We start from the raw sequence: 13,443 nt of genomic DNA, 5'->3' as shown, positions 1-13,443 counted from the left end.
TTGGAAGGTGAAATTCAACGAGGCGCTTTGTATTTTTCCACAGTGAGACAATGAAAATGATTCATTCCCCAGAGTGGGAATCGAACTCACATCCGTCGCGTTTACCTCCTCCTCCTGGCCTCGAATGTCTCAAGGCTATACGAGTATCTGCTATCAATCAGCATGTTATATAATATAGCTTTATTACATAAGTCCAAGACCAGTCAAATCTAAAGTAGTAAAAGGAGGCTCATCAATAAATCATGTACATTTTAGTTTTATCTCAGTTTGTCTTATCCAAAGTATTTACGACGCTTCATACATATTTTAATAGACGTTTATCTACAGTAAGTGAGCATTAAAAAAAAATGTTTTTGATAATATACAGTTGTTACTAAAAGCTTGTTTAATGCATTTTGGATCATTGAACAAGCACATAGTAGAATAGGCAGATGGAATTTGTGAACCTAGTGTGAAGACAGTGCCTTTCTCCAGCAGCATTTTGTGGCATTGTCTAGCGGAACTCCACGCCGCGCTTTGCCTCGTTACCAGAGCGAGGAAATGAAAATATTAATTATTTGTTGTGCATACTCTGGCCATCTTAGATACATTGAGTAATATATACGAATAGAAGAAGAAGAAGGCAGAGGGTTAAGACACTAGACCAAGACCTAGTGTTAAGACACTTCGTGCCCCACGTACTATAATATATACCTGCTTTATGCGGGATAGAGCGGGAAACTAGGAAACATGTATGCACAGACAAGGCATAAAAATTGCTAACAAATTTCAATTTCAATCTTTTGCCAACGAAAATCAGTGCCTATTCGTGCCTTATATGTATAAGTTTGACGAAACTCATTTTATGGATGCCCTCAAAATGAAATAAGAGAAAAAACAAACACAATAAAACATGGAGGGTCTGACGCAGAGGACGACACCCGCCGGCAAATACGAATACAAAATGAATAACTATTACTTATGTTATCTTTATAATATTTATATATAGTATTGCAATGTCTCATTTTCAGAAGAATATTAGTTATTTTTTTTAGTTTTTCCTACACTTCGCAAGCTACTTTCATGCCAAATTTTATCAGCGTTCTGCTTAGTAGGTAGTAGTAATGCTGTGCGTTGTCGGTCTGTCACTCAGTAAATGAAAAGCTTTTTTTAGCTTCCTCTAGACAGTAGGGTAAGCATACGGAACCTGGGAACTTAGCTTTAAAATATTCCGTTGCCATTTTACCTCTAGTTACCTCAAACTCAAACATCTAGATTCTAGATTATGTTTCATACACATCACATAGTTATTTCCATTAGACAACGCGGACGAAGTCGCAGGCTAATGTTGTATAATATAAAAGAAGATGTGTCAGACATACTATATGTGTGCCTCTAGCTCTAGCTTTGGCTTTGACATAAGCAAATAGCAACTGAAAGCGAGCTTAGGCTTTTGAAGGATTAAGAACGACCAACTATAAGATGGACGTGACATATACCTACACTTAAACGTGGAGGCTAGCTCGGTAGTTTATATATTCAATGTATTTACTTAATATTATACCTTGTATGCTAATCTAGTAGAGAACAGAGTGTTTTATTATAAATTTCTCTCTGCCTGCAAGCTAAGCGGAGAAAAACGCGATAGTTTTATTTTTAATGAAAGAAAGCCTCACTCAGCACACATGCTGCGTGAGGCTTTTTCGTGCGAAATTCCCTCTGCTTGCTATGTGTAGCAAGCAGAGAGAATTCGGGAACACTCTATTCTCATTTTCGTTCCCTAGTTGCCGCTGAATTTTTATGACGTTGCACGTTTGGTGGTGAAAATCTACGACACGCTTTGCTTCGTTACCAGAGCGAGGAAATGGATATTGAAAATATTTCATTTCCCTGAGTATGAATAGAACCCACTACATACTTCCTGTTGCACGTTTTTGCCACTGCACCACGACAGCTAGAAAAACACGAATCTTGAAAATTGGACAGTATATGGTATCAACGTGACATTAAACATAAAATATACAAAATTGTTAACAAATGTAGAAAATCATAGTGCCTCAACAGTATTCTCTCTGTCCCCTCATAAATCAAACTATTCGAACTAATCGAGTATTAAAGGAACAGAGACAAAATGGAAAAATTGTAATATAGTACGTCTAGACTACCTACGGACCGGGGATAAGCAAACACTAGTGAGTGGCATCTCGGCTCTGGCAGGCATTATGAATGACGTTCGGTTAAAGCTGGACTTGGGATGCATTACACATAAATGATGTTACATCTAAGCTGTTAGCGACACGGGTGGGTTATGGGTTAGATTCCTTCCTGTGATTGTCGTGAATTGAATATTATTTAATTATTTTATTTCCTAGATAAAGCGCGGCGTTGAGTTTCGGCGCACAGCTCGCAATGTCTCGCAAATTGGGCGAAAAGCGGAGAAGTGTCTTACCTCTACATTCTCTCTACCTACCTTGTTAAAGGCCGGATACAGCGTGACACTAACAAGAGCGATCTACACTTAAACATACGAACAATAATAATACACAGTCCTTAGATCAAAAATTCGTATCCCTTGACGTATTACCCATAGGTACGGTACGCTTTGCGCGTTCGTGTATTGAACCCACTACCTCCCCCCCTAACACCCGGCGGCTAATCACAGGCATTGTTTTCAACTTGGAACAATAAGCGCGGTTTGTCAGAAATACACAGCCTGATATTTTTGTTAAAGAATACTGATTAATATTATATGAGATCTTTGTTTCTTTTTATTATTGTAATATAAACTTGTTTGAAAAGGTTGTGTTTAATTTCTGTTTTATAAAATCACGTTTTTAATTTTAATTTTTGTATTTCTTGGAATGGGCAAAAAAGTGATAGAACACTCTTTTTCGCCTTTTATGCCCATTTGTAAACATTGATTGTTAGGTGAAGACAAAAATAATTGAAATATAAACATTTTTCAGAACGCAGAGTGCGTTTTGAAAAATGGTTTAAAACAATGCAATGGTTTAACGCAACTTGTAATCTGACACTTTTCAAATAAGCGACACTTGCGTCAATCATTTATATTATGCAGTATTTTAGAACAGCACGCGACTGTGAATTTGATGATTATGCGTTCGTTCGTCACGGGGAATGTATTATTTTCTCCTCTTTGCTTTAACTAGCGTCACGCTGTATCCCCTAATCTATAATTCATATTTTATTTCGTACATACAAAACTACTTAACGTAGTTATAGAACCTTTTTATTATTTCCACAAAAGTTGACTACGTTACTAAATCCGGCATTCGAATATTTTAGCGTAAAGCTTTGTTTTAAAGCGAAACTTGAGCTTTATCATTTCTAGTATTATGATGAAGTTCGTTATCTCTAATTTACGAATATTTTGAATATACCAAAACATTTTGTTTGCGGTAACCAAAACGAAAATATTTTTTTAACTCAAACTATTTCTTGTCGAGGTTAGTGTGTTCAATTAAAGACATTTTTCGGCTTTATAATATTAGTATAGCTATATGTAGAAATGTCGATAGATACTATAAATTGTGTATTTTTTATATATTTGGCGCCATCTTTTAAAAAATTCTCTTGCGTTTATAACACAATACTCAGCATAGGAATTTTCCCATCATAAACATCAGCCAAGTCGAGTCAAGTTCACTGACAACAATCATTAAAATACATTATTTATGATTCATAACTTATTAAGCTGGTGTCTAAGCATTTCGTAGTTAAAATCTTAGAACACATAATTATTGTTTCTTTATGTCTTGAGACATGTCCGCAGGTAAGTGTGTTAATTAAAATTACACGACATAGGTACATTTTTAAACTTCATCCCGCATTTAGTAGGGTAGGCGAAAGAAACTAGTGTTAAACACTCCGTTCCCCACTAACTGTCCAATTTTTGAAGTTTTGTGTGTTGATTGGTGGAAGTCAACGCTGCATTTTCGTTTATTACCAGAAAACAAAGATTTGAAAACAATTCAAATCTCTGAGTGGGAATTGAGCCCACAACCGTCGCGTTTACAGCCCAACCAACAAAAAACCAAGTTTTTTTCAATAGACTAATAAAAACATCCAAAACATTCGAAAATACATGCACGAAATATTCAAGATAGTAAAATCTTAACAACGTTCCATAACTTACTAAATATTTCTAAAAACATAATCCTAAGCACATGTTTTTTCAAACACAATACAAAAACAAAAAGTGGAAACAATGCAGCTCGCGCCGGGACATGGTGAAGAAAGTACAAAAAGATATAACAATTAATAGTAGTGAGGTATTTGGCGACCACCCGGTGCCCGGTGTCCGGTGCTTCTGTGAGACATTTAAAAGAACGCTTTTAGAATGAGATAGTTAATGCCGAGCTTATTGTTTATACAAGTTTTTTTTTTCTAATGAATGTAGTACAAGAAAATTTGAAAGTAAGTTACTGATTTGAACACTTTTCGTCAATTTTTATTTAGAGATATTGCATATTGGTAGGTATATAATAAAAATAATAAAATAAGTTCACGCTGTATCCAACTTATAGTAGTTAGATAAATGGATCCTAGTGTTAGAAGGTTCCATTCCTATGCACCGGCCCATGTTCGAAATATTGCGTTTCGAGTAGCAGAACTGAACTCCGCGTTTATCTTGATAGTAAAATTTCCAAAAAAAAATAATATTTTAAATAAAAAAGTTTCTTTTTTCTAAGAACATTAAAAAAGGATTAATTAATGACTGTTATAGTATATACAGTTCAAATTTGACTGACTTTTATAATATCAATGAAGTTTTTTATGTTCTTCAAATACGTGAAAGCTCGTGTAACTCTATACTAGTACTCTGTTACTCGTGCGCCGGTCATTACTTGTTTTATGGCTAAATGTCACCTATAAATAATTCAAATAATACATTAAAGTACTTAAAGAAATATGACTATCTTATGACTAAACATGTTAAAAATTAAACTTTTTTTCTAATATTCAATTATAAGTACTTATAATGATTGAATGAAACCAAACATACATTAATATTTATACATGCATTTTTTAAATATACCTTACACCTTTACAAAGACATACCCTATGAAGAGGATAAGTAAATAATTTTAAGTTTAATATAAATGCAACATCTATTATTCGAACTCACAACTATTGCAGCCACAACCAGACCTATTCTACTTTTTCCATCATAACAACATATAAAAAAAGTAGAACTATTAATAAAACAAAAAAAAATAACTTACAATTATCAAATTGCCAACGTGTATAGCATACCAAGTCAAGTCAAAGTCACTCCACTTTCACAACACTCACTAGTCACTGGCACGTCCGCAACGCTCGGGAGCTTCGCGTCTACTGAAGTAAACTACCTCGCCCAACCAGTTTGGCTCGCATTCGTAAAGCCTGCGAGGTGCGGCCACAGTGCCCCGCGACGCGAGCACCTGTGACTGTGAACGCAGCTTTTTTTATTTTTGCCGGCGAGCGACGACGTTCTGCGAGTTTGATGACCCGTTCAAAATATATCCTTTAATTTACATTCAATACTGTTTGTGTGTGGTTGCAACTCGACTTGTAGAGCTTTTGTAAGTTAAAACTTATACAAATTGTAGTAGCAAGTACAAAAATGTTAAAAAATACTTTTAGATATACTAACTGTTAACGCGACGGTTGTGGGTCCGCATTATCTGAGACTGTGGTAGATGAAACGTGGCGTTGAGTTCCGCCACTCAACACGCAGTCTCAAAAATTCGGCAGAAATTAGGGAACAAAGTATTTAAAGCCAGGTTCTTTCTGCCTAACCTGTTATACGGGAAAAGTATGAAGTATTTTTTTTTTTAGATATTTTATTGAGTGTATAATTACATATTGATACACCATATTCTAGTTGTCGTACTAGATTTTAATATTGTTGTGATTTTAATAAGTTGAGTTTCGCCACTCCATACCTAATGTCTCGAAAAATTTGCCAAAAACTGGGGAACGCACTGTATTAGGGCTAGGTTCCTTCTGCCTTAAATAAAAGAATCAATCTCATTGATATCAAATATTCTATTGACCAAATAATTAAAATAATTGTAAGTGTAAAAATCCTTTCTTACTCTCTCTATTTTTTTCAAAATGTCCTATCTATATTTGCTATATAATTCTTATGTAAGCAGAAAGCACGTGTATCACAGCCATAAGTTACGCACTCGTACCAACAATGAAAGCTCAACTGTTATTGTTCCCAACTTCTTATTGTTTCACTTTCAGCCAGGTAGAAAGTAAATAACGAAAATACTTATTTTGCTTTTATTTTTAGATAAAACCCTTTTTTTGCTTTACTTTTTTTAAAAAAATAAAATCTGATTAAAATAGAAAAATAAGCAAACATAAATTCTCTCAAAACTCTAAAAATAGTATGCACCTTGTACTGCGTGGGACAGTCCCGCACCATTACCCAGCCATCATACATTTGAAGATTGCTAAGAAAAACCCGTGCTTTTCTCATTTCTTTTATTTTTAAATCTTTTTGATTGTATTTTTATAATTAATGATCATACGACTTATTGTACATATAATATCTATATGTTTATAACTAATAGTGAAAACTGCATTGAAATCATTAAACCCGTACCTCACAAGAAGAAACTAGACCCTTATAGGATCACTATGTTTTCCGTCTGTTAAGGCAGTTTATCTCTACATTATGTGGAAATATTAAGCTAAAATAAATATCAAGTATCCAGGTCTACCGTTTCCTAAAGCGTAGAAAAATGAAGCTTGTACTACGCAATCCAAAGACGAAAGTTCGCTGGGTAATCAATACTCATGAAGTGTAGGTACTTTTCACGGATCTACTATTATGAAATTTGGTAAAAAGAGAGAAGAGAACTTATAATATTCAAATACTTATATTTGTAATTAATTTCAGACAAAAAGAGTACAAGCGCGCACTTAAATTTATCAACTTTTATAAAGGTACTCCCCGCCCCGTTGACCTAGAGTCATGATAAGAGAAAAGGAACCTCTCAGTAGACGAGTCTAACTCCCACTTGACTGGGTTTAGCGACGAATGTTTAAAATACATTAAATGACACGTGTGACGCTAAGCCTAAGCAATTATTATGTGTCGCAACGAAACTAAAGCTACGAAAGGCTCTTAGATCCGATTATCGTTTGAAATTGACATTGAAATCAGTTGGTAATCCCTCAAGAACCTACAAGAGACTCATACACAGGCTTACATATACTTAAAAATATTCTAGAAAGATAAAGTAAATTGTGTAATTAGGTTTCATAGTCAAGACTAGATCCAGAAAAGCTAAGTAAACTAAATGAGATAATAAAATAAAATTACTTTTAGTTAGAAGCTTTCTACTCCTGTTGTATAAACTTTGAAAATTTTTTAATAGAACATTAAACAGCTTTCATTATAGAAATGTATTTTTTTCATACATTAATCCTTGTAGTGGCTTAATCTATATACAAAATCTGTATATAAAATCGAAAGGTCACTCACTCATCACCAAATCTCAGAAACTACAAGTGCTAGGAATCTCAAATTTTGCATAGGAGTTATTTATAGGACGTAGGTGCTCGCTAAGACGGGAATTTGCAATATTCGACTTCCAAGGGGTTGTTTTTGGGGTCGAAAATTTGTATGAAACTTCGTTACTTTAAATGCTAGGAGTCTCAAATTTTGCATAGACGTCACTAGGACGTAGTCATGGAGACAGAAATTAATAATAACATAGTTCACGCGGGTGAAACCGCGAGCGGGCCGCTAGTTTTATCTATTTACAAAATTTTACATGAAAAAAAATTAGACAATTTATTTAAGCGTGAGAAAATAATTTAAAATAAAGTATAAAACTGTATATTTATTTAAAACACGTTTAATTAAAAAAAAAAGACTGAACGACGACTGTGAAACTGTTCATTCAATCCGGAATATTTTTAATGATGACATATGAAGATGTAAAAGCACATTATTGTTTACATGAGTTAAAATGAAGTTATATAATTAAAGGTAATTGTAGCTCTCCGACGTCGACACTGAGTGGATTACAGCATCCTATCTCAATTACTCCGGACTTTTGATTATATTTAATTAACAAGTACGAAATTTTTATTTTCTTTTTACTGTACAAAGAACGAATTGTAAATTACTTTATAATTTAAGTAATTCACATACTTCATTACTTTTAATAATATTTTTTCATTTCTAGGAAAAATTAAAAATGATTTACCAAAAGATTGTATAGCTTGTTATGTGGACATGCCTTATATGAGTATTGTATGTACAAAAAATATGTTATAAAGAAAATGACAAACATTCGTGTTCTTTACACATTGTTTGTTTTTAATTAGAAAAATGTAAGGCATTCACAGTCCACTATTCAGAATTAGTTATTATATTTTAAATATGAAAATATCTTATAATAAACACAAAAATATTCGTTTTAGTAATTGAAATCTACAAAGAAATTAATCTATGATTTTTTCTTTGAAATCTGTCACATCTGAGGACTACACAAGATTATAAGCCCAGCAGCAGCAGCTCTTCAGTACAAGCACCTACAAGTGTAATTTGTAAACCAATCTCGTTGTTTTAAATTCGAGTTTAACTTTCGTAACTCTTGCAGCATTTTTATTAACTTCACGCCGTATCCTACATATAGCAGGGTAGGCAGAGGGAACCTGGGAACCCAGTGTTAAGACAATTCTGTTTCCCACTTTCCGCTGAATTCGAGAGGCATTGCATGCTGAGTTGCGGAACTCAACGGCGCCGCCTTGTCATCATAGCGAGGAAATGAAAATATTACTTCCGCGAGTGGACATAGAATCGGTGCACCGTGACACTCAAATAATAAAATACCGAGAATAAAATTTAATTTCAATTCCGACTCCCGGTCGGTCTTTTGGACGCGCACCCGTAATGATTGGGTTCCGGCTTTAAATGAAGCAGGTTGAGGAAACGACAGACACTGACCCCATTAATGTTTGTTTATTTATATACAATACACGTCATAGAGCGTAGATGAGAATGTAATTAATCTTAAATTAGGCTGAGAGTGAAGTATTTACTCTAGAATTCGACGGAAAGTTGGAAGCGGACTGTCTTATCACTAGGCTTCCTCTGCTCACCCTGTAGCAGGTACTTTTTTAGGAAACATAAGAGCGTATTGAGTGGCAGAATTAAAAAATCATAATATCTCTCAAGTGCAATTCGGAATCTCCCACCGAAGATTCCTTACCAGATTTATGATTGGAGGTAATTATAAATCTGGTTAGTCAATAAGTAAAGTCAAGTAAAGTCAAACTATAAAAATCGACAAGCTTCAGTTTACGGACGTATTAACTATTATGATATAAAGTGAAGACAAATATAACTTTGTAATGTTTCCTGTAATATATCTTAATTTTTTCGCATATTTTCGTTGTTAAATAAGTTCTAATTTATTTACAAATTTCATAATGTTTGTACTATACATGTTTCGACATTTGAGTACATATCAAAGTAAAATCCAAATGTTCCCCACTTTTACGAAAGCCAGTCGCCCACAACACCAATACCGATAAACGTGCACAGTGCGTACAAATGAAATGGGTCGGTAAAGTTAAGCGCTTCAGGAATATTGCACAAGTCAGTTTCGGGCTGTTTGCAATCGTGCTTCAAGTGCCGCCTCAGTGTGGCTTAGGTCGACTTCTGACTGTGGGCGCCTCTTGTGCTAGTCGATGCTCCGTTTTATGACTTCACGTTGTATCACGGATGAAGCAAAGTCAGCAGAGGGAGCGTAGTGTTAAGACACTCCGCTCACATCTTCACCAAATTCTGGAGGCACTGCCTATTGAGTGGCGGAACTCAAAACCGCGCTTTACATTCATACCAAAGCGAAAAAATAATTGATAGTACGAATCCCAATTTACATATTTCGAAACAAACTTTCGCCGCTGTTACACGCAATGTTTCAATACTACTACTGAATCCTCTATACAGAAAAAATCGTCATCTTAGAAAAAAAACAAAGACACATGTATATGTACATATGTGAAAAAATAAAATGTTCTCCCAGTTGAAGACTGCCTTAGACCCGAGCACGGGTCTCAAACAGTCACGTAGAAGTTTGTAAGTGCGACAGTGTAGTATAGCGCAGTAGTATAGCAGTATAGCAGCACAGAGGGTAGGGGGTTGCAAGAGTCGAGGCGAGGGAACTGTGTGTTTACTGACGCTTAGAGGCACTTGGCACTTGTATTTTACTTTGGGAAGAAATTCATTGGGTTTTCTTAGTTTTTGGGTAATTGTAAATTACTGTGCCAATGTGGAGTTTTAGGGTATGCGTTTTATTTTTTACTTGGAGAAATATACCATCTTTATAGTTTGGGTTCCGGAAATCAAAAGAAATAAAGTAAAGAAATTTTAGAAAGGAAGGATACTTTAAGTTATTAAAATTTATTAAGGTCTGAATGTTTTAATACATACACATATTCCATATGTATCTATGTGAGGGGCACATGCGTCTCACTGTAAACGCGGAGATTCACTTCGATTTCCGCTTGGAAAAAGACAAAGCGCGGCGGTAACCGCATCACTCAATGTACCAGTATAATGTCTCGAACATCTACTCGTCGGTACGCCGCACAGAAGTCCCTGCTAAATCAGTCGACAGTCACGAGCACGCCGTTACTGGGTAACTCCCTCTAAATGCATTCTATCAAACGTTTGCATCGACTTGATTAATATTGCTTTTAAACGACCACGTACGGTAAGTAAAGAGAAATCACGTAAATAGATTGCAATGTTTTTATTAGTTGATTTCTTTGGGTATTTCAGATTTTGTTCCTAGTCTCCCTTTAAGTACCTTCTGTACTTTTACAACATACAGTGTCTTAAATTTGGACAGAAAGCAGATAATGGAGATCCTCGACACTATATTCTCATTGCTTACCAAAGACTAATAAACAAAACTTATAGTAAGCAAAATTTTAGTGAGGTGCAAAAGATTTAACCGACTGACAGGAAACAGATCGACTATGCAGTCACGGTCGGTCGCGCTTTTAGCACCGGTCGAGTAAATCAGCCCGGCGATAACATAGATATCCACTTTCATTCTTTAGCTTACGTTTATATATGTCGGTATATATATATATATATTTACTCGCGACGTCGCTTTAAAGCCTTCCTCTATAAATGGACTATGCAACACAATTATTGCTTATATTCCGTTAGAGCAAGTAGTCAACCAAACACACTGGTCACCTGTATAATATTAGTTTACAAGTGTATAACAAACGTCAGGTTATAGTTAATAACAAAATATAATCCTAAATATACTCGTGAATCAAGTGGTAACATTTCCTTAACTATATAATATACTCGTATATAATTTTGGTAGGTGTCAATTTCTGACAAGGTTATATAAGCGGCCTCAAAAACTAAAGTTTTAATTTATAATATTCCATAAATTCTGAAAGAAAAATATAAAAATAAACTCATTACATAGCCTAGTTAGAGACAAAAAAATAGTGGTCTTTTACAGATAATTAGCAATACAATCGTTTATTAAATATAAAAGAATTCGTTAGAAGCCAGTGCAGCTTTTCCATGTAGATGCGGAGAGTCCTTTAGATTTTAACTTCATTGCATATAATATATGCATTTTATATAAAATGTTAAGCACAAAAGCTAATTAAAATAGCTACAAATATTAGTACACGATAGGGCCTAAAGTAGAGCATGTACTGTTTTAATAAACGACGCCATCGAATATATTGCTGCTTTGCTCACTTTCATATTAATTAAAATATTAATTTTAACACCGCCGTGGCACAGTTGTGATATACCTGACTAAACGAATTGGTAATGGGTTCCAATTTCACTCGACTATTTTTTTTGTGTCAACACAATTATAATTTTGTCCTTTCTTACAGGATTTCGCTTTATACTCTCTTAGCATTTCCCACTCCCTAAATTATTTTAGTAAGTTAAAGAGAGTAAAGAACAAGCATTAAAAAGAGGATGTCATGAAATTCGTATGGAAACGGGAAAAAACCGATTTAATATTTAGGTATTAGACACGTTATCAGCGATGAGTAATTTCATGTAAAAAGTTAAAGCTCATACACTACCTGGTCGGGCGTGTCGGTCTCGAAGGCGTGGCAGTACTGCAGCGCGGGCTCCGAGCGCGGCTCGCGCGCCACGAACGCGAACAGCGCCCGCGACGCCTCACACGTCGCGTACGAGATGCGGCGCAGCGCGTGGGACATGCGCACACTCTGCCCATTGAGGACCGTATGAGGAGTAGGTAATTACACATATAGTATGGCACACATCTCAATACCAAGATGACAGTATACTACAGAACAGCCACCAATTGTCTTAGCAAAAAAAATATAACAAATACATGTTAGATCAGTTTCATTTGAAGTGCTACGTTATGTACATTGAAGCTTAAAACACTCTCTTTAAGTGCAAAATAAACAGAATGCTCGACTCGATTGTTAAATGTAAGCAAGATAATTGGATACGCAAATACTTCTGACGCTCTCGAATTAATATCCAAATATAAAATGAATGAATTTATACCGTAGTTTACGATAGCAATGGTCGTAGGTTCAATCCCGACTTGTTGTCAAACGTTTCCTCGTTTAGTTATGAAAAACACAGCGTACTTACTTTAAGACACCAAGAACTCAATATGAATATATATATATAAAAACTCCTTCGTTACAGAGTCCCTGACAGACAATGCCAGACGAAACTGCTGGACTATGATAATAATTGAAATTTGGCTTGTTGGATAAATTAGTGAGTGTAGAAGAGCACTAATTAAAAATTCAATAAAGTGTAAAGTTAGCTAATTAATATTTGTACTCCACAAAGCTTAGTAGATGCTTTAAAATACCGAAAATAATATCAATAAAGTTTTACACAGAAACAGATATAATAATATGATATATCTGCAAACAAAATATATTAAATAACTTCATAATATATACTGTATATATATAATTATATTTTGTATATTTTTAATCTAAATATTTGTTTCTCACCTGGTCGTCGGGGTCGCATATTTTGACGCCCGAGAGCGCGATCACCACGAGGACCGGCACCGCGTGCCCGCTCTCCTGCTGACATACACAAGTACATTCTAAATAAGTAACTATATAAAAAATTTTTTGTTAATTTAATGAAAATCTATTGTAAGCCAATTTTATTGGAGAGAACAATCATTTATGTTTTCAAACACGCGTAAATGATTTCCAACACTAATCTGAATCTAGAACAATCTGTCAATCTTAGGTTTGTCAACAATTTCCTTGACCTTCAAGATAATTATTACTATATTATTATTTAATTCCGCAGTGTATTTTGAGTTTGCCACTTCTAAAATTTAAAGTATTTGTAAAAAAAAATTCTAACAAGTAAAGCGTATTACACTGTTCAAGAATATCTAGAGGATAAGCATGTATGGAATT

General features: G+C 34.7%; 1 protein-coding gene across 3 annotated transcripts in view; it reads right to left on the bottom strand.

The window, feature by feature from the left end:
- The window catches only part of LOC146537992 (uncharacterized), a 223,461-nt gene that overhangs the window by 25,246 nt on the left and 184,772 nt on the right, over positions 1 to 13,443 (bottom strand). For 2 of the 3 annotated variants that reach the window (XM_085186915.1, XM_085186914.1), the window contains exons 4-5: positions 13,018 to 13,092; positions 12,094 to 12,240 (exon numbers count right to left, since the gene is read on the bottom strand). In XM_085186915.1, the coding sequence (XP_085043041.1) occupies positions 12,094 to 12,240; positions 13,018 to 13,092 (222 nt within the window). Of the gene's footprint in view, positions 1 to 12,093; positions 12,241 to 13,017; positions 13,096 to 13,443 lie in introns of all 3 variants that reach the window. The other variant, XM_085186916.1, reaches the window with a different exon arrangement.

This window comes from Heliconius melpomene, chromosome 6 (assembly GCF_056956725.1).
Source record: "Heliconius melpomene rosina isolate 202511_hmr_F chromosome 6, ASM5695672v1, whole genome shotgun sequence".
Taxonomy (NCBI): Eukaryota; Metazoa; Arthropoda; class Insecta; order Lepidoptera; family Nymphalidae; genus Heliconius; species Heliconius melpomene.
The sequence above is the reverse complement of the archived record's forward strand: the minus strand, read 5'-3'. Positions and strand labels throughout refer to the sequence as shown.